Source organism: Capsaspora owczarzaki (genome assembly GCF_000151315.2).
Source record: "Capsaspora owczarzaki ATCC 30864 unplaced genomic scaffold supercont2.2, whole genome shotgun sequence".
Lineage (NCBI taxonomy): Eukaryota > Filasterea > Ministeriida > Capsasporidae > Capsaspora > Capsaspora owczarzaki.
This window is the reverse complement of record NW_011887293.1, coordinates 759,610-782,672: the sequence shown is the minus strand read 5'-3', so window position 1 is coordinate 782,672 and position 23,063 is coordinate 759,610. Positions and strand designations below refer to the sequence as shown.

General features: G+C 53.6%; 8 protein-coding genes across 8 annotated transcripts; 5 read left to right on the top strand and 3 right to left on the bottom strand.

Moving 5' to 3' along the window:
* Nucleotides 1-75: 75 nt before the first annotated feature.
* Nucleotides 76-4,372, top strand: CAOG_08506 (hypothetical protein). The gene is made up of 6 exons (XM_011271786.1): nucleotides 76-784; nucleotides 927-2,569; nucleotides 2,653-2,834; nucleotides 2,961-3,314; nucleotides 3,453-3,765; nucleotides 3,852-4,372. The coding sequence occupies exons 1-6, from the start codon at nucleotides 148-150 to the stop codon at nucleotides 4,290-4,292; spliced, it is 3,570 nt and encodes a 1,189-aa protein (XP_011270088.1). The 5' UTR covers nucleotides 76-147; the 3' UTR covers nucleotides 4,293-4,372.
* Nucleotides 4,352-5,681, top strand: CAOG_08505 (hypothetical protein). Its single transcript, XM_011271785.1, has 5 exons — nucleotides 4,352-4,552; nucleotides 4,758-4,835; nucleotides 4,998-5,090; nucleotides 5,232-5,407; nucleotides 5,548-5,681. Exons 1-5 carry the CDS (start codon nucleotides 4,492-4,494, stop codon nucleotides 5,647-5,649), a joined length of 510 nt encoding a protein of 169 aa, XP_011270087.1. The 5' UTR covers nucleotides 4,352-4,491; the 3' UTR covers nucleotides 5,650-5,681.
* On the bottom strand, nucleotides 5,675-7,955 carry CAOG_01415 (lecithin:cholesterol acyltransferase). The gene is made up of 2 exons (XM_004349885.2): nucleotides 7,484-7,955; nucleotides 5,675-7,021 (listed from the first exon to the last, which is right to left on the bottom strand). Exons 1-2 carry the CDS (start codon nucleotides 7,788-7,790, stop codon nucleotides 5,856-5,858), a joined length of 1,473 nt encoding a protein of 490 aa, XP_004349935.1. The 5' UTR covers nucleotides 7,791-7,955; the 3' UTR covers nucleotides 5,675-5,855.
* A 563-nt stretch (nucleotides 7,956-8,518) lies between these two features.
* Nucleotides 8,519-10,378, top strand: CAOG_01414 (hypothetical protein; the record flags this gene model as incomplete). The annotated part of the gene is made up of 4 exons (XM_004349884.2): nucleotides 8,519-8,548; nucleotides 8,858-9,062; nucleotides 9,658-9,742; nucleotides 10,172-10,378. Exons 2-4 carry the CDS (start codon nucleotides 8,899-8,901, stop codon nucleotides 10,376-10,378), a joined length of 456 nt encoding a protein of 151 aa, XP_004349934.1. The 5' UTR covers nucleotides 8,519-8,548; nucleotides 8,858-8,898.
* A 443-nt stretch (nucleotides 10,379-10,821) lies between these two features.
* CAOG_01413 (hypothetical protein) lies at nucleotides 10,822-14,607 on the top strand. Its single transcript, XM_004349883.2, has 6 exons — nucleotides 10,822-12,878; nucleotides 12,995-13,072; nucleotides 13,150-13,713; nucleotides 13,810-13,974; nucleotides 14,084-14,176; nucleotides 14,273-14,607. Exons 1-6 carry the CDS (start codon nucleotides 10,827-10,829, stop codon nucleotides 14,378-14,380), a joined length of 3,060 nt encoding a protein of 1,019 aa, XP_004349933.1. The 5' UTR covers nucleotides 10,822-10,826; the 3' UTR covers nucleotides 14,381-14,607.
* A 58-nt stretch (nucleotides 14,608-14,665) lies between these two features.
* Nucleotides 14,666-16,446, top strand: CAOG_01412 (ribose-phosphate pyrophosphokinase 3). Its single transcript, XM_004349882.2, has 3 exons — nucleotides 14,666-15,397; nucleotides 15,516-15,588; nucleotides 15,686-16,446. The coding sequence occupies exons 1-3, from the start codon at nucleotides 14,698-14,700 to the stop codon at nucleotides 16,386-16,388; spliced, it is 1,476 nt and encodes a 491-aa protein (XP_004349932.1). The 5' UTR covers nucleotides 14,666-14,697; the 3' UTR covers nucleotides 16,389-16,446.
* A 98-nt stretch (nucleotides 16,447-16,544) lies between these two features.
* CAOG_01411 (ABC transporter) lies at nucleotides 16,545-20,320 on the bottom strand. The gene is made up of 7 exons (XM_004349881.2): nucleotides 20,172-20,320; nucleotides 19,215-20,013; nucleotides 17,858-19,081; nucleotides 17,600-17,710; nucleotides 17,038-17,528; nucleotides 16,677-16,919; nucleotides 16,545-16,574 (listed from the first exon to the last, which is right to left on the bottom strand). The coding sequence occupies exons 1-6, from the start codon at nucleotides 20,211-20,213 to the stop codon at nucleotides 16,770-16,772; spliced, it is 2,817 nt and encodes a 938-aa protein (XP_004349931.2). The 5' UTR covers nucleotides 20,214-20,320; the 3' UTR covers nucleotides 16,545-16,574; nucleotides 16,677-16,769.
* Nucleotides 20,321-20,930: 610 nt separating this feature from the next.
* CAOG_01410 (hypothetical protein) lies at nucleotides 20,931-22,597 on the bottom strand. The gene has a single exon (XM_004349880.2). It carries the CDS (start codon nucleotides 22,333-22,335, stop codon nucleotides 21,037-21,039), a length of 1,299 nt encoding a protein of 432 aa, XP_004349930.1. The 5' UTR covers nucleotides 22,336-22,597; the 3' UTR covers nucleotides 20,931-21,036.
* Nucleotides 22,598-23,063: the final 466 nt, after the last annotated feature.

The following is a 23,063-nucleotide window of genomic DNA, read 5'->3' as shown; positions in this document are numbered from 1 at the left end:
TGTTTGCGTCGTTGTTCCATCGTGCTATGAGTCAATGTGATTTCGCTAACATATCCACACGCAGTCATTGTTATTTCCTCGCATTACTTGTTTCAATAGCTATTCGCATTGCCTCTGTGAATACTTCTCAGACCGTTGTTTTCGCGAATGCCGTCATCGAGATCCGCAGGGCCATCGTCCCCGAGCCCTGCAGCGGCCTCCCCTGCTCCAATAGTGGCGACCACGTCCCTGCACGCAAGCACTGCAGCGGGTGCACCCATCCCATCATCGTCATCGTCGTCGTCGTCGTCGTCGTCCGCTCCATTGGGCAGGACGTCGCGATCGCGCCCTGCCGCAGCAGCTGTCACTCCGCGCTCGCACGTCGCCGGCTCTGGCTCTGGCTCTGGCTCTGGCTCTGGCTCTGGCTCTGGCTCTGCTGCTGCTGCTGCTGGTGGTGGTGGTGGTGGATCTGGGTCTGGATTGGTCTCTGGCGCTGGGTCGTCGATGCTGCGACTGGCGCCCGTCGGTGTCGCTGGTCATCTGCCATACACGCTCCGCTTTGATCTCTTCTCAATGCACTCGCGCCCAGCATCGCGCATTCTGCTCGTCGTCGGAGTTTTGTTCCACATTGTCTACTTGTGGTCCATCTTCCACGTCTACTTTACATCGCCGCTCGTGCCGGGCGTTGCTCAAGTGCAGACCCTGCCATGCTACGTTTCGCAGCAGCTTCTGCACGCGCAAGACCGGCCAGCGCCGACAAACGTGCTGCCAATCCGACCAGCCAAGCGGTTGCTTTTCATTGTCGGTAAGGGCGCCAACCAATCCATCTCACCTCAAACGTTCAAAAATTCCCATTCATTCTAAGAACGAATTGTTTTCGGTTTGTTGTTGCTCGTTTCGTTTCGTTTCGTCTGATTTTGATTTTTGAAAACCACCGATGATGACAGCGGACGGACTGAAGGCGAGCACGCTGTTTGATCGCCGCCAGCCACCTCACCGAGATCGAGCACCGTTTTTACACAGTGTCATTGAACACGAGGGTCGGTGGGGTGTTTCACACACACGCGTGCCGACGGAATCCCGCCCAGGCCTTGTCGCCCTGATTGCCGGGTTTTACGAGGATGCGAGCGCCGTCACACAACGATGGAAGGAAAGTCCAGTCGAGTTTGACTCGGTCTTCAACCAATCGTCGCATACGTGGGCCTGGGGCGCACCAGACATTGCCTCGATGTTTGCCAAGCAACCAGGCAGAACAACGCCACCCCATGTCCACACCTTCACTCACGATTCCCAGCTGGAAGATGGCATTTCTGATTACCTTGACCGATGGGTGCTGGATCGCTTTCGCTTTGCCCTGACGCACGCTTCCAAACAGCCGCAATCCCTACCCGCCGCTGGATCCACACTCAATCCGCTCAGCGCAAAGGAGTACGCTGCCCAACTCGGAGATCCCGATGCGCTCGATGCGTCATTGAGAGAGGAAGGCATCGTCTTGTTTCTGCATTTGATGGGCATTGACATTGCTGGACACACCCATCGGCCCGACTCGCAAGAGTACATGAACAGCTTGAGGGCTGTTGACGAGATTGTGCACGAAGCCACTCGGCTCGTGGACGACTTTTATGGCGACAACGCGACAGCTTTCATTTTCTCGTCGGATCACGGCATGACATCGCGCGGCTCGCATGGCGACGGTCATCCGGACGAGACCCAGACCCCGCTGGTTTGCTGGGGCTCGGGTATTGCTCGCCCAAGACCAGTCAATCACCACGCCACTCTTGCAGAAGATCCATCGGGGTGGCAGCTGGCGCATTTGGAGCGCGTCGACGTCAACCAAGCCGACATTGCGCCGCTCATGTCGCACCTCGTGGGAGTACCATTTCCACGGCACTCGGTGGGCGTACTGCCTGTCGCGTTGCTAGCGCCAGACTGGCCTGGTCCTGGGTGCGCAATGTACTCGCTGCTGACGAACGCGCGCCAAATTCACGCGCAGTACCATGCAAAGGCCAAGGTGCGCGCATCCGTGGAGCCGTTCTACCGCCCGTTTGGTCCTCTTACTGATGCAGGGCGCGTCATCTCACAGCTGGTATCTCGTGCCGAACGGCACCTTCGCGAGGAGAAGTTTGCTGACGCCGAGGCCGTTTGCCTTGAAATCATTTCCTTGTGTCTGCGCGGGCTGCATTACTTGCAGCGTTACGACAGACTATTTCTCTGCACCGCCATTACGCTCGGATACACTGGTTGGATGCTTTGCGTCCTCATGTTCATTCTGCGTCATTTTACCAACATTACCGTGTACCACCTGCACACCGAGTTTCTTCTCCACCAGGCCACCTCGCACGAGATTGGCTCGGACGTCTGGGTCAATGCCGTCACAGTCGCTGTTGGCGTTCTTCTGGAGATCTTCCTCGTCAGCTCTGGGGCGCCCATGTCGTATCATCTGTACATTTTCTTCCCGCTACTGTTCTGGAACCACGTGCTCCGGCGTCGCTTCATTCTCTACGATCTTGTCTCTTATCTACGCTCCAAGCGGTTTGTTTTTGCCGCTATTGCTCAAGTGGCGTGGTACTTGATTTCCATTGAAGTGATGGTAACGTGCCATTGTGGTTTGCCGAGTCCTGCTGGCGTTTGCGTCCGTCTCATCGTTGTTGTTTTGTTTTTGGTGTTGCGCAGACTCTCTGTTTTTACCATCGCGAGGTCCTATCGGCAGGCTTCCTGTTGATTGGCATTTGGCCATTCTCAACGCGATTGTGGCGCACAGACAAGGCCACGCTTTTGAGCTGGCTGCTTGGATGTATTCTGACGAGTATCTTCCCCTTGCTACCTGTCGACTATCCCGAAAATTCGCGCCTCGTGTAAGCAACAACAAAATCAACAACAAACAAAAACAGATGTTTCTTGGAGCGAATCGTCTTTAGTTTCCCCATTCAATGCATAATTCGACTCTCACGGAGCATGCTCTTGTCTCATTTGTCTGGCAGAGTGCTGGCTGGTATTTTGGTCATGATCTGCACGGCTTTTGCCATCACGCGACCATACTTTCATCCGACGCTTCGCGTCACGGAGGCGATCGAGGAAGCCAGGCGCTCCAAGTCCAAGTCCTATCTCCTCACTGCGGTTCAGCTGGCAACGCTCGCATTGACGCTGGTTGTCGTGGTAGACACGTCAAACAGCCTGCGGAACAACCAGGGACTGTCAATGATGAATGCGGCCGTCAGCTGGGCAATCCTGGTCTGTTCGCTGATTGCACCACACTTTGCCTCGTCGTACTATCTCAGTCGACTCATGGCCATTGCGATTGCCTTTGCCAGTCCTTACTTTTTGATGAGCACTTCGTACGTTTTTGCTTTTTGCTTTTTGCTTTGTCGCGCTGCGCTCATGCTGCTCAAGGTTGAGCAGTATGGTTTCTGTTGCCGAACTGTTTGCATGGTGTTCTCACGCATTTTGGTTTTTGTGGTTTTTGTTCAATGCAGGTATGAGGGTCTGTTCTACTTTTGCCTCACAGGATGTGCCTATTTTTGGTTTTTGATTGAGCACAAACTCTCACCATCGCGCGATCCGAACATCGAGCACATTGCCATTCGTGCGGTGCAGCAGCAACAACAGCAACAACAGCAAGAGCAATTACATCAGCCATCCACGCAGGGGATGCTGGCCGTCAAGGCAGCTTCGCAACAGTCCTTTGCTTGGTGGCAACGACTGCTGGGTTTGGCCGACCTGGCGGACGTCGAGCAAAACTTTATGCGCAACCTCGTCACGAACGACATTCGTTGCGCGTACTTTTACGTAAGTAGTAGCTGTGCTTGGCTTTGTTTCTTTTTCGAAAGTGCCAATTTGGCTAACAAAACTTTTTTTTTTTTTTAACACGGCAGTTATTCTTCCTCCTCGCCGCATTCTTCGGAACCGGCAACATTGCCAGTTTCAGCAGTTTTGATCCAATCAGCACACATCGGTTTGTGACCGTGTCTGCTGCACCGGTGAGCATGTTCTTGCTCCTGATTTGCAAAGTCCTCATTCCGTTCGTCATGGTGAGCTGCGTTTTTCAAGCGGTCAACCAGACGCTGCACGTCCCAACCGCTAGTATCTTCTTGATGGTCATTCTGATGACGGACGGCATGGCGCTCCAGTTCTTCTTCCTGGTGCGAGACCAGGGCAGCTGGCGCGAGATTGGAACGAGCATTAGCCATTTTCTGCTTCTCAGCGCATTCATTGTATTCTTACTGCTGCTCTATGCCGTTTCAAAGCTTCTCACGGGCACGCTTGACATTCACGCCCGCAAGAAGCTTCGACAGGTCCACCATCACTCTCAGTAAAGGCCTGGGGGTGGATTTTCTGATTGTTCATACTGTAGTTATTGTATTTTTTTGTTTTCATCGTTTCATTAAACCAGTCACCTTTGTCAGTTGTCGTTTCTTTCCTTTTGTTTTTGTCTGTTCTTGTCTTTTGGTCAATAATAAATCGAGTCCAGTCGTCCATTTTTTCTCAGAAACCGCGAACTCGTTCCAACTTTCGATGACCACACGTGCACGTAAAACCACAACCGGCGATTCGGGCGTCGAGGTCCAGATTACGCGTACGTTTGCTTCCGCTTTGTGTCAATTTTTTGATGGGTTGGGCTGTTTTTTGTTTTTTTCAAAGCTGGGTTGTATCTGCGCTCTGGTCATTGGTGTCGAGCGGGATACGTTCGGGACGAGTTGATTGTTGGGCTTTTTGATTTAACTCCGGGCTCTTGTCGTCCTTCCGCCTCGACCTTCCTTCCTTCATCCCTTCAACTACAGCCGACGGCCAAGTGACCAAGATTGTCCTGCGCGACGGCACGGGCGCTGCGCCTCCGCCGAAGGGCTCGCTGGTGACCGGTAAGCAAGTGCAATCCCCGCGCTCTGCTGTCATCCCAGCAGTCAAGTCAGCCAATCGTCACTCACTCACTCACTCACTCTGGTCTGCTTTTGCTTTGGGAACTGAACTTGAACTGCTGCAAATCCTGAACTCGTTCCGTGTGCTCCATGGCAATGCAATAGTGCACTACGTTGGTCGCACTCCGGACGGCCGTATCTTTGATCAGAGCCGCAACCATGGCTCGCCGTTCGAATTCAAGCTCGGTGCTGGATATGGTAACATTCTTACAAAAAGCTCGATGAGGGGAGTTGGGGGGTTGGGTGGATGGGGGAAGAGGGAAATGTTTCGCGTTGTGATTTGCGATTTAACATCAGCACCCACTTTTCCCTTTTTTTTTGAACGCTTGAAACTTGCAGTGATCAAGGGCTGGGATTCCGGTGTTGCCACCATGAAGGTTGGCGAAAAGGCCCTGCTGTCGTGCGGCAGCAATTACGCGTATGGCGCGGATGGGATTAACGACGGGATGACTCTGATTCCTCCCAACGCAACCCTCGAATTTGAAGTGGAGCTACTGTCCTGGCGTGAAGACAAGGTGTGTTGCCTCGCGGTGCAAGGCGTGGCTTTTTGTTTGGGATGAAGGTTTGTGGCAAGAGTGAGACAATGCTGCAGGCGCTGTTTGCTCATCTCCCTTTGGTTGTTGTCATCCTCGGCTGTCGTCGTTGTTGTTGACAGTCCCTGCCGATTCTCCAGCTCAGCATCGTGCTCTTTGTCGCTCTGCTTGCCTGGTACATCTTGTGGTTTGAGCCTTCCCAGCGCGCTACGGCGTCCAGTTGAGACGAGGAAAAATACACAATTGAAATCCAACAGCAATAATGAAATTACACATCACTCAGGGGAACACATACACATACGCACAGGCACACAAAGAAAACACAGACAAAAGAGAGAGAGAGAGAGAGACAAACTCGAAACGGGGAAAAAGAACAAAAGCAAAAAGTGCTGCTCGTCTGATCAAAGCACTCGATCGAAACGAAACAACCTCATGGCGCGAGAATCAGCGGCATGACATCATTCAAGAAGGCAGCGGAGCTCAAGATGCCAAGATGCTCTTGACCAGCGACGTCAACTTCAACCATTTGCTTGCCGCCGTTCTTGCCAATCCAGTTGCGGCAGTACTGAAGACTGGGCAACTCAACTGTGCCGTCTCCTTGGTTGGGATCCACGTAGAAGGGCGAGGACTTGTCGAGAGGGAAGAGCAGGGCTGGGTTGGGGGCGAGATACGTGGTGCCGTTGATGACAGCGTCTTCGCGATATTCGGCCGGGTTGGTGTTGGTCTGGTTGGCCGATTGGTAGACGTAGAAGCTCTCAGTCACGACTCCAGAGCCGTGGATGCAGTAAATGTCGGTCTCTGGGGCGGCAACGGTCAGCGACCGTGGCTCGACAATCTTGCTGATAATGAAAGGCACGAGAGGTCGCAGCGTGCCGGGCATCGAGTCAAAGAGCCTGGCAACGTCGGAGGCATTGGACGAGAAGGAGGCGCCAGTGTCGGCATACTGGATGAACGTCTTGGTTCCGAAAAAGTTGGAGAAGGGAATCATCCAGAGCAAGCCGCCCATGAGCTGCTCGACAGGCAGGAACATGATGTTGCCGCCGGGCAGACCTTCGTCGTCGCCCGAAATCAGCGTGCGATAGGCCTTGCCGGCACCCTGCCAGGGCGACGACACGGCCAGCGTGAAGCGAATGTACTGGTCCTTCCACGCGCGGTCGACAAACGTGTTCAAAAAGTACAGCCAGTACGAGCCGCCCAGCGAGTGGGTCATGACATGGACGCGGCGGGGGCCCGCGCTGCAGGCACGTGTCATGTTGTACGTCTCCTCAATCAAATTCTTCAGGTCGGTGAACATGGACGCGAGCTCAATGTCGTCGGCCACCAGGCGGAAGTCGAACGGAGCGCCGCGAATGTTCTTGCCAACCTCGTATCCGGGCGTGACCTTGAGCTGCTTGATGAGCTTTTCGTACACGGCAGACATGCCGGGGCCCCAGTTGGACTCGATGTCAAACAGATTGTCGACGCCAGTCACGCCGCCGTAATCGCGCGGGCGGACCTGCACGCCGGGAGTGTTGGCGAATCGGCCCGTTGTTTCATTGTAATGCACAGCCATCATGTCCTCCCAGCAAGCGCGGAGATGGTACGGCGGAATAGCATCTGGTTTTTCAAAAATCATCCAAAACAAGGTTGTTGTTTGGTGAGTGAAACCGAAGATTTCGAGCTCCTTGCCCGGCTGCAAACTCGAGCATCACGCCACATTGTATGCAGCCAATCAATGATGAAGAGGAGAGTGGTTGAGTCGACAAAAAAGCGAGTCTTTTGAGCAGCGGGTTTTGCACAAAAGAGCAAAAAAAAAAAAAAAAAAAAAAAAAAAAAAGCGGAAGATTGATGATAATAAAAAGGTAGCAAAAATACAATATTAAAAAAAATCATCAATCATAGCAACGGATGAACTGGAAGGAAGGAGAAACATCATCCGACGTTCAGCGTTCAAGTTTGCAAAAAGAGAGCAACAAAAGAGAAACGAGAAAGACAACTCAAAGAAGAAGAAGAAGAAGAAGAAGAAGAAGAGGTTGGAATTGAAACAAAAGAAGACAAAAACCACCATCATGGACGTACCGACGGCCTCGATGGCGGGCCAGAGGCGGACGAGACCGCTGCTCCACTTGTTGCGCGAGAAGACGAGCGAGCACTCGTAGTGCAGGTGCTTGTACTCGTCGGTGAGCAGGAAGTCGAGCACGCAGCCGCCGAGCCCAGTGACAAGCACAATTGGGTTGGCGCATGCATCGTAGCTGGTCGCAGATTCAGCAGTAGCGTCGTCGTTGGTGTTGGTGTTGGCAGTGGCGGGCGTGGGAGCTGCGCCTGCTGTCATCCAACACAGCGCCAAGGCCAGCGCCAGCAGCACTGCGGAAGTCGTCCTCGTCATTCAAATGCTATGCGCGCAGTGTGTGTAGCAACAAAAGGGGTGTGTGTGAAAACCAGGCGAGGCGGGAGGGGGGTCGCGTGCACAGGGGAGCGGAACGGGAAATCAGCAAGCGCGGAAAGACTGGCTTGCGAACACTGGTTGGCTGGAAGGAAAGGAAAAAAAAAAAAAAAACGGAGAAAAAAAAAAAAAAAAAAAAACTGGGACTTTGCACAGAGAAGAAAAGGAAAATGGAAAACACTGGGAACCTCAGACAAAGGCAAAGAAAAAAAAAGTACAGCATGGCGAAGAATCAGATCAGAGGAGAAAAAAAAGCAGAGAAGATCAGCCAAAAAACACAGAAGATCAGAGCCGATCGGCGCAGATGAAAGAGTAGGAGCGAAACTGCCGACCGACGACAACGACAACGAGGCACAAAAAGAAGACTTGGATGGCGTTCTATGAAAAAGGGGTGTACCAGATCGAAGGAAGCAACGGAAGCAAAGGGTGGAGAGAGGACAAGGTCTCCATTGGTAACAAGCTCCGCTTTTAAACGGCAATTCCAAAAAGGAGCCCTGGTCGGTCTTGGTGTCCTAGACAGTCAGTCCAAATCGCCAGTAGAACGTCTGTTGCATCGATTGGCCGGTTCTCTCAGGAGGCGATTGCGTAGCATGCAGCGCGACGCTTCGCACTTTCGAAACCGCGTCACGAGCGAAAGCGAGACAACGCAGTCTCAAAAACTTGGTGGTTCTCCATGATCAACGCACATGCGCTGTTGACAAGTAGGAAAGGCAAATGGAAGAAAAAAATAGTGAATAGTGAATTATTCCCTAAGATAAACGACGTGCTTGCACAGCAACCCGTGTTTGCGTAGTTTTGCCTCCCTTCTTAAGGCTCGTCGTTTTCTTTTCACAAACGTCACTCTAGTTTTTTGTATGCACTCTCAAGGATGCATTTTATGCTCTTGTTGAAACCAGCGTCCTCTCACGTTGACGCGGCACTGCATTCGGCCCTGCATTCGGCCCTGCATAAAGAACGTTTCGCTCATTTCTCTCTGCTCTGTTGTTTCTGCTCAAACACGTCCTTTGCAGAGTGACTACACCCAACAACAACAACAACAACAACAACAACAATGACGATCGGAACCAAGGTTGACGCTGCCACCACTGCTGCTGGCGCCAAGGCTGACGAGGCGAGCAACGCGGCCAAGGCTGAGGTCCACAAGAGCATCGCCAAGGACTCGGACGCTAGCCTCGGCACTCGTGCTCGCGCTGCCGGCGACTACATCGCCGACAAGTGGAACGAGAACACTGCTGCTGGCAAGAAGGAGATGGCCAAGGAGGAGCTCAAGCATTGAAAACCAGACGAGAACGCCGTGTTGACTTGCTTTCTGCTTTTGTAATAACTAAAGCTCTTCAAAACGTCTCCATTTCATAGCCTCCTTCTCATGCAGATCATTGGTGAATCAGAAGCAGCACGCATGAAGTTTTGTCTGCTAATCGCTGTGACGGCGCAACGCTTGGCTGTGACGGCGTTCTTGTTTTTCTGCACCTCCGACGATTGGAGAATCAAAGTCGCTACATGGTCTATACCCCTATGCCATCCCATCAAACAAAACAGGAAGACGTGCACCAAGACCGGAGGTGGCCTGTTCAAAACACCCGAAGGAGGAGATTTGGGGTACAGCGTTTTTTTTGCCGCTTGTGCTTCGTCGCTCGAAGTGCGATGCCGCACCAATCAGGGTGTGGATACCAGAGACGATACGTGGCACTTTTGCAGAAGACCAGGTAGGATGCATCAGAGACAGGCGCTGTGCCGGGAGTTTACATGTCCAAAAACACACTTTGGTCAGTAAGGTCTCGTGTTTTTACCACGCGATCCATCTACGCAGCTACCAAACGCACGTACAATACGACATTGGATCCGCACAGCAAGAAGCGCCTGGATGGAAGGAGGCAGGGGACTACACGGCCAAGGTTGAGCGGACACTCTGACTTTCCAATTATAACGTGGCAGAGAAAGCGAGTAGGATGCAGCTGGGAGTGCGGCGCAGAGGTAAAAAAAAAAAAAAAAAAACAAGGTGAAAACGCCCCGATGTACGTGGCGCGTTCTGCTAAGACACATCGTAAGACGCCAAAAGGAAGAACAAGGAAGAAAAGTCAGATCGACGCAATTTTGCACTGCACCCTTGGTCGTCGTGCCTCGGCTTTAAAAAGCAATAGCCACGCTGTTCGAATTTGTCATTCACAGTCAGTTTTTTTGGTACTCACAATGAACAGCGCCTTACAATCTTGGTCGGTCGTTGTGTTTGATAGTCGTCTTACCTTCTTTTTGGCTTTGTTTGGAACTTGTGCAGACATTCAAACTCATTCCCCCAAATACCAAACATGACGCTCGGAACCAAGGTTGATGCTGCTACTGGCGCTGCCAGCGCGAAGGTCGACGAGACTACCAACGCCGCCAAGGCCGAAATCCACAAGGAAATTGTGATGGACTCGGAGCAACCAATCGGCACCCGCGTCCGCGCTGCCGGCGACTACATTGCCGACAAGTGGAACGAGATGACGGCCTCTGGCGAGAAGGAGCTCAACAAGGAGGAGCTCAAGCATTGACACATCTGCATGCTTGTTGATCTTCTCTGAATTGTGTTGTTGTTTTTTGTGTGGTTGAAATAACAAAGCAAAGACCCAAACAAAAATCACAATCCGCGCCTCCAACGTCGCAGATTTCCACCATCCATTGTTTTGTCGTTACGACCAACTGTCTATGCGTTGTCTGAAGTGCTGAGACGTAGAACAGCCGTTCCAGTTTTGTAAGGAATTTTGACGCTGTTTCGTTTTCTTCCGTTTCGTTTCCGTCGCGTTCGAGTGCGAATGCGCTGTTTCAATGGATGAGATGCTATATTCGAACAGCAATGTCACCCCCCCCCCTCCTCCCCATCGTCGTCGTCATTGTCGCCATTACTGGGGATTGTCGTCTGGCATCGCTTCGTTTCGTTTCGTCTCGTTTCGTCCCATTCATTTTTCTTCTCCTTTTTTTTTTTTTTTTTTTTTTTTTTCGATGGCGCCGCGCGTTGGTCCAGAGAGCACCCCGTCTGCGCGGCGGGCGTCCATCCTTGTCGCCGCGGACGCAGCCACCGACGAAGCCCCGCGCAGTGTTCGCCGCAGCACTCGTCTGCAGCAGCTGCAGCAGCAAAGCCACAGCCACAGCCAGGCCGGCGCTGGACAGCACGAGAGCGGCGATGAAACGGTTTCAGTTTCAAACACGCCGGCGCGCGCCCGCGCTCCCCACTCGGCCGTGCGACCCAGCAGGACTACTGCCGCCGCCGCGCGCGAGGACACGCAGCTCCAGCTCCAGGTCCCTGCATCGGTTGGCCGTGCCAGTCGCTCGGGCCTGAGTCTGCGCTCGGCCGCACACGACAACAGCAGCGCTGACCTCACGACGCCAACAAAGAAATCGAGATCTGCGCGTTCTGCGTCGACTACCGCGACTGCTGCGGCCGCTGCTTCTGCCGCTGCTGCTGATAACGGTGCGTATGCAGTCAACGAGGACGAGGCGCCATCCACTGCGGCGTCGACGTCGTCCAGGTGGACTGCGTCGTCGAAAGGCCGCAGCGAGTCTCTGCGATCCCGCGCGCTCGACCTGAGCTTCACGACCAACGCCAGCCAGCCCGACCTCGACTCGAGCGTTCTCATGCACAGCGCGATGGAGGATGCCGACGAGGACGAGGGTGACGACGCCGAGAATGCAAGCATGACTGCCGCTCGCGCCCGACTCTCGCCAACGACGCGTTCGCCCCGAAGCCAGGCCACCGCCAAGTCTCCTCCGGCTGCTGCTGCTGCTGCTGCTACAGACAACCGCCGAAAGGGCTTGTCGCCCACTTCATTTTCATCGCCGTCGTCGTTGCGTTCGGGCTCACCCAAAGCCGCTGCTGGATCGACGCCGATCAATTCGCATTCGCAATCCCCCGCAACTCCGTCCACGCTCACCCGCATTGTGAATGTGCTGACTTCACCCTTCCGCCGATCGGCAGAAGGAGATTCCAGCAAGTCTGCCGCTTCATCCCCAGGCAAGCCGAGCCCGTTGCGCGGAGCACCTCTGGCCGAGGTGCACCGTCCTCAACGGTCGGCGGACGACGATGTCTTGTTTGGTCTTGATTCGTCCGACACTGAGGATGATGGCGGTTCCAAATCCGACAAGAGTCGTGCCCGGGCACCAAACGTAGCAGCAGCAACAACAGCAGCAGCTGGCTCGACGACGACGACGTCGTTTGTTCGCCAGCTCCCCCGCAGCCTCGGAGACTTGCTGCGATCGATTGGTGTCTTGTTCTATCTCTTCACCACCTCCATCATGCTATTGAATGTATTCTTGCTTGCCAAGGGTGGCCAGGCTCTTCGTCGAATCCGCGGTGGTGGCAAGCCTTCTGCTCGTTCCGCGGCTGCTGCGACGGCGACGCCCTCGCAGTCTCCGAGCCGGTCGCTCTCCTATTCCCCTCATTATCGCGTCCGAGGCTCCAATCTGGATGATCTCGATGCGTCGTCCGACGAAGAGTTGCTCCACGACCAGCACCGCGGACAGTCTGCAAGCATTCGCAGACAGCTTGGCGAGGTTGTTCCTGCGCTTGCTCGGCGCCTGTGGAAGGGCGCACTGGTGGCGTTGCTGATCTTGTTGGTTCTGGCTCTCGCCCTCCGCAGGCTACCTGCTGGAGTGCAGCACGCTTCCAGCCCGTTGTTGGACCACCAGCAAGTCGACGATCGCCTGAAATTGGTGCAAGCGTCGGCGCACGACGGCAACCTCGCGTCTGGCAAGTCTGTCGAAGAATTGGTTCAGCTTGTGCAGCTCCTGTCTGCCGAACTGACCAGCCTCGAGAAGAAGTTTCTCGCTGCGCAGAAAGATGATGATCGTCGTCTTGAGCAGCTGTCTGCAGACGCCGCAGCAGCGGCTCAGAAGCTGACGCAGCAGGCGGCTCAAAAGCCCGCCCAGCCAGTCGTCGACGACTCTGCCAAAGGTGCCAATCTCGCGTTGCAGGCGCAAGCCAAGGAACTTGATACTTTGAAGGGTGAGATGGAGCGTCTCAAGGCGGCTCTGGACAAGGAGTCGAACAACTACCAAGTGAGTTGATGCGCATCAATGCTTGGAAGGAGAAGGGTTTCAGTGACATGACGTGTGTTTGACTAACTGAGCTGAAAACCCAAATCCACACACACACAATATCCAACACCAAACAGACGGCCGATAGCAAGCTGCAGGAATCCATTCGCAGCTGCGTTACTCTTGATGTCCTGAGCGAGCAGATTGCCCCACAGGTAAGGATTTGCTTGCAGACTGCTCTGTTTGTTGACTGGTCGAGCTTGCATGCTGATTGCCTCCAACTGACATACAGGTCAACTCTATTGTCGAGCGCCGCTTGAGCGAAGCCACCCTGCCAAAGTCGACGGACAGCGACACGGTGGCGGTTCAGCAAGCTGCGATCGACCCCGAAACCCTGCGCCAGCTCATTCACGAGGAGGTTGCGGCACGTGCCCCGACGACTCTTTCGGAAGAAGAGCGCGAGAAAGAGTTGAGCAACCTTGTGACGCGCGTCATTGCCATCATGGAGCCCCGCAATCGCGAGGCTTTGGATTTGGAAGTTTCCCGGCTCAACACGCGTGTCAGCACATTGCATTCTGAGGTCGTTCAATTCCAGCAGCAGCAGCAAAAGCACCAGCAGCAACAGCAACAGCAACAGCAACAGGCCAGCGTGGACTCTGAAGACGTGCGCGCGCTCATTCGTGAAGCCATCGCGCTGTACGACGCCGACAAGATTGGCGTTGTTGACTTTGCGCTCGCCTCTGCTGGCGGCTCCGTTGTCGAATCGTGCACGTCCGCCTCCTTTAGCGTGCCCCGACTTGCTCTTTTCGGCATGCCTGTCATGATGCAAAGCACGTCGCCCTTGCTGGCCTTGCAGGTTTGTAGCTCGGTTGTTTCTTTGGGCATTTTTTTTTTGCTTTTGCTTTTTGCCTTTGTGATGCTGACACTCGCCGCGCTCGTGTGTCCGTCACAGAGGGACAATTCAGTGGGCAACTGCTGGGCCATGTCTGGCCAGTCTGGCCAGCTCACTGTTCGTCTTGCCCGCAGCATTTCAATCACTGGCTTCTCAGTAGAGCATGTTGCCAAATCAATCTCCTTGAATACGATGAAGAGTGCCCCACGAGCCTTCCGCGTTGTTGTACGGTCCACTGTTGGCTTTCTTTGTTTTGATTATTTTTGTTTTCTGGATTTTTTCTCCGGGACTTGCGAGAAGGACTCATTTTCTTGCGTGCGTGCACGGTTGTTAGGCGCTCAATGCCGCTTGCGACACTGAGGGTACTCTGCTTGGACAGTATTCTTATGATATTGACGGCACCCCATTGCAACAATTTGCTGTTCAGGTTTGTTTCTAGAGGGACTGTTCGATCGGGTTTCTCTGGGTCTGTCGTTTTGGGCACTCACCTTCATGACTTCTCGCGTGTTGTCCTTCACCACAGTCCAAACCTTCGCGGTCGTTCGAATACGTTCGCCTTGAAATTGCGAGCAACTATGGCGAAGAAGACTATACCTGCCTGTACCGATTCCGCGTTCACGGTGTCGCATAGAAGGCGTTTGCGCGTTTTCCTGAAGTTCCTGAGCTGAAAAGCATTTCGTTTTTGTTGGAGAAAAAAACGAGTGTGTTGAAGATGTCGTGAAGCTTGGTGTGAAGCTGCGTTGATGATGGTTGATTGTAATCGTAGTTGGTGTTTGTACCTACGTGATAGTGTGTTGCCTTGTGTGTGTGTACGGAAGAAGTTTTCCATGTTGGCACAACTTGCGTTCATTGCGTTCCGTTTCGCTCAAATTTCGGCCAAATTTCGCCCAAATTTTTCGTTCCAGTCTGTTTTTCCCCTTAACTCGAACACTACAAAGTCAAAGCAAGATGACCTCGCGCCGGCCTGTGCTGCTGTACTACCATCCGAGCATGGAGGACCTGGCCCACAGCATCTCCAGTTTGTGTGCGGCGGCCTACCTGGACCAGCAGCAACAGGCAGATGCAGGTATTGCCGCAATTGCGAATTCTGCAAACACGTCCGCCGTGCTGTCCACCTCGTCATCGACCGCTTCTGGCACGACCGGACCATCACCAGCAGCCGCTGGCAACAACGCCACAGCGTCATTGGGCGACGACGGAGAGCGGAGGACGAGCAGCACTGTGACCCCGACCAAGACCACGGTGGTCGCGCCGACTGGGCTGACTGTGGTGGTTCACCCAGCCGGGATGCCCGACAGCGCGTCCGTGTCGCACTCTGCGTCGTCCGAAGACTTGCTGTCCCTGGATCCGTCGAGCTCGAGCGCCAGTGCTAGTGGCGGGGCTTCGAATGCCGCGGCTGAATCTGCTGGCTCGAGCACGACTGGCACAGCCGAGACGCCTGCTCCGCCAAAGCCACCCAGGCGCACGCGCCATGCGCCAGACACTGCCCGAGAGTCGGATCTGGCCCGCTGGCGTCTGCTTCGGGTCAAGAACGGCGGTGGCATTGGTCGTTCGCTCGAGTTGCGCAGCAATCTCAGATGGGGCGTGTTTGAGGATGGGTTTCCAAACCTCTTCATTGACGACGTGAAGGAAATGTATGGCCGTGATGGTAAGTGTTTGTTGTGGTCGAGCCATTGAGAGGCCTTTTTGGTGTTTGGCTGGTCGTTGGTTGCAAAAAAACCCCCAAAATACCCCAAAAACCTCAATTGGCGAATTTTTTGTGTCAGTGCTTTTCTTGGCCAGTTTCCACTCGCCCGCCGTTATTTTCGAGCAGCTGTCAGCCATCTATGCCTTCCCACGGTGCGGTAATTGGTGCATGCGAGGCGTTCACGCTGTTGACGCACGCAACGATCTGTATGTCGCTCATCGACACTCTCCATCCACTTGCTCCCCACAGCTACCTCGCACGATCCTTCACGTTAATTCTGCCATACTTCCCTACCGGCACGATGGAGCGCGTGGACATTGAGGGACAGGTGGTGACGGCAAAGAGCCTCGCCACGCTGCTCTCTGCCATTCCGCTCACACCGCAAGGTCCTCCACAGATTGTCATTTTCGACATTCATGCGCTGCAAGAGCGCTTTTACTTTGGCGACAATGTCATTCCGCGGCTGGAGAGTGCCATCCCTTTGCTGCTGGATCGACTCAAGCTGCTTCCCGACCACGACTTGATCACCATTGCCTTCCCTGACGAAGGCGCGCACAAGCGGTTCCACACCATGTTTGAAAACTACCCGACCATCATCTGCACCAAGGTTCGCGATGGCAACAACCGCATTGTGACAATCAAGGAGGGCGACGCGGACGGGCGTCACGTTGTGATTGTCGATGACTTGGTGAAAACGGGCGGGACGCTGCTTCAGTGCGCCAAAGCCATCAAGGCTCGAGGCGCCACTCAGATTAGCTTCTACGTCACGCACGCCGTTTTCCCGCTCGAGAGCTGGAAGCGCTTTGTGGGTGGAGACTTTGCCTACTTTTGGTTTACCGACTCTGTTCCAACCGTGGTGGAGCAGCTTGTTCAGCACAAGCCGTTTGAGCTGCTGTCTCTGTCCACGGCTGTTGTCAACGCGTTGCTGAGTTATGATTTGCACCAGTACTGAGTCTGCTGTTCAGTTGTGTTTGTATTTTCATTTTGGCTGCAAGATGCTTCAATTCGGCTCCACAGTCTACAATTTTGTACATTTGGCACAAGTGTCAAAGAAAAACAGAATTGCCGCTGAAGCACTGTCGACACCAGTTTGTGCGTGCGTACCCCAGCCACAACTCTAGATAGTCTGTCACCGATTCTGAGCACATCAAGGTTGGAAACAGAGTTAGAAGACACGAAATCAACATTGTGGAGCGAATAGATCTAAACGCATTAAATCTTAACGCGAGACTTTACTTACCAAGCCAAAGCCGTAGAGTAAAAATGAAACGTGACAAAGTCCTCTCGAATACAATTCCTTGACACAATCAAGCCATCCATGTCTGGTTGGGCGTTACACCTCCCGGCGCACAAGTCCAACGTACGCTGCCATTCGAAACACGATCGCCAGCTGACTCATGACAACAAAGCAGCTGACAAAGTCTCCCGCCTCATAGCCGTAGAACTTGTTCATGGTGACTGGGTTGGTATGAAACGGCGCAATCTGCGAAAGAGTAGCATGCAGTCCATGCGACAAATACAAAATTAAGCAAAAAAAAAAAAAAAAAATGAAACGAAACGCACAAAAAATTGGAAGCAAACTAAACTGTCCCCAACCATACCTCAACAAGATAGTATGCTTCTTGACTGAATCGGAACAAGCTGATGTAGGTGGGATAGACGAGCACGTTTGGAATAAGCTTGTTGTCGGCGAGTTGCTGCAGGTTTGGCGATGAGCCCGAGAACATCATAAAGACCAACACCACCAGCACGCCAGCGAGCTGGGACATGTCGCGGGGAACGAGCACCGAAATCAGGTAGGCAATCCCGGCACAAGCAAAATAAATATGAAAGTACAGGAGGAAGTAGGGCCAGAATGACGCCGATGGTTGCAGCAATGAATAGTAGCCCAGCGTAAAGAAGAGCGGCGCCAAAACGATAACCGGAAGATGGGCAAGCGATTTGCCCAGGTAGTACGCTTCCGTGCTCAAGGCCGCGGCCGATTCGCGTCGGAACACTGTCGTTTCATTGCCGAAAATGCGTAGCGAGCTTGTAACAGCAGAAAGTGCAACCGCGAGACATGTCAACGAAGCTTCGCTTGGGATGGGATCGTCTGTGGGAGCGCACTTGTGAGATGACCAACAGACGGTGCTCAGGCGACTGCAGAAACAGAAGCAATCTTACCTTTTGGAAGTTGTAAAAACGTGCAGACGACCTCTGGAAGCTCTGTGCAATTGCCTGAGGGAAACAGGGAGTCGATAATCGGAGGCTGATAGGGTCGATCAAAGAACAAGACTGGTCGTGGTTGTCGCGTTTCCATCAAGACGTGTTCCAAACCCAAAAGTGTCAGAGCATGCCCACAACCACAGCCACAACAGAGCATCAGCAAGCCAACGCACCATAAAATGCAAAAAAGAAAGCCAAACACACGCATTGACCTACCTCCCATGAACAAGCCAGTGCAAAACATGAGGCCCAGATCAAACCCAATCGCAAGCCAGCTTCGGGAGAGTTGCAACAAGCCACGTTTGGCAACCTGCCAAGTCGTGGTTAGAACGCTCGGGGCCACGCGATCTTTTGTTGGCAACCGGCGATAGCGAGAAGCAAAAACGACAAGCAGCGCGAGGCCTTGAAGCGGAATCAACCCAACGGATACCGCCACGTACAGGTTGGGCGTCCCAAGCTGGCCGATCAGCACGAGGAGCCCCAAAAGCAGCATGTAGCAACCACATCCTAGAACGGCCCCGTACCGCTGAATTCCAGCGACATCAGCTCGTTTCCAGACAAACCACATGAAAAAGGGCCCCGAAGACATTCCACCAAGCACATGGGCCAAGAAGAGTGGGTCGTGTCGCAAGCACACGCGCACTAGAACAATGACCACCACAACGCACGAGAAGGCGCCCATGAACGAGAGCATGTCGGCCACGGCGGATGGGGCATGGGGCGCAATCGCAGCTGCGACCGCCCCGAAAATAAACGTCATTGATATCGCAGTGCCCAGGGCACCGCCTTCAGCGCGGCGCACCGAGCGAGGTTGGCTGTAGATGGCGTACGGAATGGCAATTGGAATCGCCAAGCAGAGCCAGAACATGGCGGTAAATTCACACCAAGAACCAATCTTCTGCAGCACAAACTGATGCTGCAAAGAGTAGCCAGCGGAGGGGACCTCGTACTCGGGTTCACTGACGGAATTGGTCTCGCCCCCAGCTGGTCCGCCTACTTGCTGCTGGAGTGCAGCCTGCTGGGACCACTCGGTGAAGAGGTCGGCCGGAGTGAAGTCAGGACGCCCTTCACGAGCAACCTCACCCATGCAAACGTCAATCAAAAAGTCGGCCGGGTTGCATTGCGAGGGGCACCTGAATCCCAGTCCTTCAAAGTACGAGAGCGCTTGCTTCGACGGGCCGAGGTACACGGTGCGCCCGCCCTTGCCCAGGAGGAGCAGGTCATCCAGCATGTCAAAGATTTCATAGCGTGGCTGATGCACCACAGCGACAACCGTCAGTCCGGTCTTGGCGAGGCGCTGCAAACATCCGCAAACCTCCTTGGAGCTCGAGCTGTCCAGGCCGCTTGTTGGTTCGTCCAGGAACAAGACGGAGGGTTGTCCGACCATTTCGATGCCAATATTCACACGCTTGCGCTGTCCACCGCTAATGCCACGCGTATCTGCAGTGCGGTGTCCATGTCAGTGCAACGTTTCCATCAGTGCAAGAAACCCACAACAACAACAACAACATCATCATCATCATCATCATCATCATCATCATCAACAACAACTACTACACGGCTGATTGTTCACCTTCATCACCAATTTTTGAAAAGCGAATCTCGCTCAGGCCCAACACCTCGAGCACCGTTTCAATCAGACCCAGCTTTTGTTGCGTGCTCATGTGCCGCGGAAGGCGAGTCATGGCTGAAAAGTACAGGGTCTCGTAAACGGTCAGCATGCGAAGCATGGTGTCTTCCTGGGGCACAAATCCGACCAAGTGCTTGTAGCGCTTGAGCGAGTCTGGGATGCCGTTAATCTCGAGCAGACCCAATTCTTCGCCGTACGTTGCACGACCCGCGAGCGTGGTCAGGAAGCTGCTCTTTCCCGCTCCGGAGCCACCCATGACGGCCGTCAAGCGTCCCGGCATAAGCTGGCCAGTGACGCCTTCGAGCACCTTGTGGTCGCTTCGGAGCAGCTTGAGCCCGAGCTTTTCGAAACGAAGCTGAAACCGCATTTCCGGGTTGCCAAGCAGCAGCATTTGCTCTTCTTGCTGGGAACTGGCGCCGCCAAGCAGTAACGGGACTCGATCGTCATTGTTGGTGATGTCACTGTTGACCGAGTGGCCTTTGCCAGAGCCGTACATGGCCTGCGAAGCCGGCTGCTGCTGCTTCTGGTAGACCTCGACCGAAACCGCATCGAGGGGTTGTTCGCAGCTCAGAAGCGGCAACGTCTCTGCCTGCTGTCCAGCACTCGTCCACGTCATGGAGGGGACACGCGACAGACCCAACGCCTTGGCTGCACGGAGCTTGTCGAGAAAGGCCTTCTGGCGGGCCGTGCGAAAACGCACGTAGATGTGCCAACCAATCGGAAAGAGCACAAAGACAAGAAGCTGCGCATTGATTCACACGCACGCGCGCACACATGCATCAGCATCAGCATCAATATCAGTATCAGTATCAGTATCAGTATCAGTATCACTATCAGTATCAGTATCAAAGCAGAAAAAAAGCAGAAAGCATGAAAGGAAAGGATTGCTCCCAAACGAACCACGCAAATCGGACCAGCCAGCCACGAGTAGTTGAACGCCATTGTTTAATCGCAGCACAGGCCGATGACGATCGCAACAACAAAACGAAGCACTTGGAGGCAATGTCCAAACGCGCGAGATCAGATTGAAATGAAGCAATCAAATAGAAAGATGGACTGACCCTGCCAAATGGAAAAGAGTCGAAATCATAAAAAAACCACGCGAGATTTTTTGGCAACGATGATGACGTTGAACTCGATCCGCCTATCCAAACACACCGAACAAAAAAATCCCAAACTCAAAATTTAAACAAACACACACACACACAAAAACTTCAACTCAACACATGGCCGCCGAGCAATTGGTGGAAATGCAGTGGACGAGGGTGGGCTCGTAATTGCAGAGAGGGATTGGATTGAGCGACAAAGAACTTGTCAGGGTTGCCAACCGATGGGAGTGAAGCTGAGCTCGAGATCCTTCTTGGTCTGAGACGAGAGCAGATCAGGAAGATGATCAGCATCATTTTAACGGTATGGCCGTCATGGCGAAATACGATGATGGCGAAATTTGGATTGGCTTTTGAACCATCTCGCGCGCTCGACCCGAAACTTCGACCCAAAACTTCAAAACTAGATCTACCGCCAGCCAACCCACCGACCTCAACTCACTCGATCGAATGGTCTCATGTACATCGCTGCGGAGGATGCTTTGTTTGCACAGTCGTTCTCCCTCTCTCACAAACACAAAGTCCACCAACTGAAACGCAAAAATTCTGTCAGTTTGCGACGTAATAAAATGTATTCACACACGCGAGACACCAACACAGAGTCAACAAATGGACGATCAACAAGTTGCAATTTTGCAAGCCTGTTCAATAAAAAAAAGTCAGTCTGCGGCGGAAACGCTCTTGGGACGGCGTGCGCCGTAAACGCTCGCACCGGATTGATACGGTTTGGACTCGGACCCGGGAACGGCTGGCACTGGAAGCGAGGAGAGCGTCATCGGCGCTGCATCTGCAGAGGCCGAGCTTTTCCGACTTGCGGCTGCTGGCGGTGGCACGGGCAGCTCGAGCACAACGTATTGGATGGGACGAGCTTCCGGCGCATGTCGAGCGAGGTCTGGCATGCGTCGGACTACGCTCTCGAGCAGGGTTGGCGTGGTGTCTTCATGCTCCATCGGTTTTTCGTTCGGTTTTTCGTTGCCAGTCGGCATCACATCAGCGTACTGACTGCGACGATTGAAAGAAAGCTCGGACAGGACGGTTGCGTCGCTTGGACGACGGCCCCGGTTCAGTTCCGTTGATCCATAGCTTCCAGGCTGCTCGAAGAAGGCTCCCGGTGACAGATACGAGGCAGACAGGTTGCCATCGCCGCGGTTTGGAAGGTTTAAAGATGAAATGCTCTGCGCATCTGCTGGAGGATGGGCTTGGAGCAGACTTGCCATGGCGGGGCTGTCGACGGCGGCTGGGCGTGTCGCTCGAATGTTGGGAGCGTTGCTGCTCACACTCGAGTGCGACGCGCGGCGCTGCTGACTCGAACTGACAGACAAGCGTCTATCGCCCTGTGGTTGTTGTTGTGGGATTGTCGATTTCGGGCTGCCATTTTTCGGGCTGCCATTTTTCGGCGAGTGGTTGACGTTGGCATGAGCGTCGCCCGCCTCGCTCTCTTTGCTGCTGCCTTTGTGATTGGCACACATCCACAATAACGAGGAGACGACGCACAGCGCAATCACAACGCCAACCACCACGGTCGAGGTCGAGGTCGTGGGGAGAGATCCCATTTGGGTAGCAATCAAATTTGGGTCGGGCCTGGCGAAATCTCGCACCTCTGCCTGCCTGCGCAGCCCACCGACGACCGGGTTTGCTTCACCGGCGGCAGCGGAAGCACTACCGGCAGCCGCCGCAGGATGTTCTTGAGAGCCAGAGAAGATGCGCGCAATCATGGCTGCGAGGACGTTTGCTGTCGCCGGAGCAAGCCGTGCGAACGATGCGGGCTTGGTCTGACACAGTTTCGAGTCGTCGCATAGCACAGGCTGATTGGCGAGGTCACTGCCGCTCGGGCCGCTCGCGCCAAGAGCAACGTCTTGCTGGACGACTGGTGCGCAGGTAACGAGGCACGGCATTGACAGCAGAGCGACGACGAGGCAAGCAGTGGCCAATGGTTTGGCAAAGAAGGGTGTTTGCATTTTTTGTTGTTTGTTCTGCGCGCTTTTGAGGGTCGCACGCGCTGCGCTTTTGCTATGCGAATTCGCCCTTTCCAAACTGGCTCACACTTTGGCGGGTGACGCTGCTTTTTTTGTTCGAGGAAGCGGCACAACAAGAGCAACAAGCTACAGCGCAAGGTCTTGAGGCACAGGTGTGTGGGTGTTTGGAAACAGAGTGTGGATGATTTGGGAAAAAAAAAAAAAAAAAAAAGCAAACCCAAAACAAAAACACCTACAAAACGAGAAAAAAAAAAAAATGAAAACTGAAAAAAAAAAAAAAAAAAAAAAAAACCCAATACTAAATCCCAGTAATTCAGTCGAATCGGCTCGATTTCTCACGAATCAGTGAGGCGAACGGCGAGTCAACGGTGGTTGCTTGGCAAAGGCGTCCTTGTTACCAGCTCTTTGCCACTTGTCAACCAGAGGAACAGAAAAGCGGGGCTCTCGTGCGACAGGAATGCGCAATGTGTTGAATTGACACCCTATTCATTCGCCGAAAACGAAAACAATCAATCTCCAAGGTAACATCTCGGCAGATCTGGGCGCCCCGCACCCTAAATGAGCTTAATTATAATGGGCGACCCCAAAAACGTGAATGATCACACTAAAGCGGTTGAAAAATAATGAGCATGGAGTGGAAGTGCGGTTTTTCAGGTTTGCAGCTGGACGTTGTATTGTAATAAACAAAATTAACAAAGCATAACCACGCG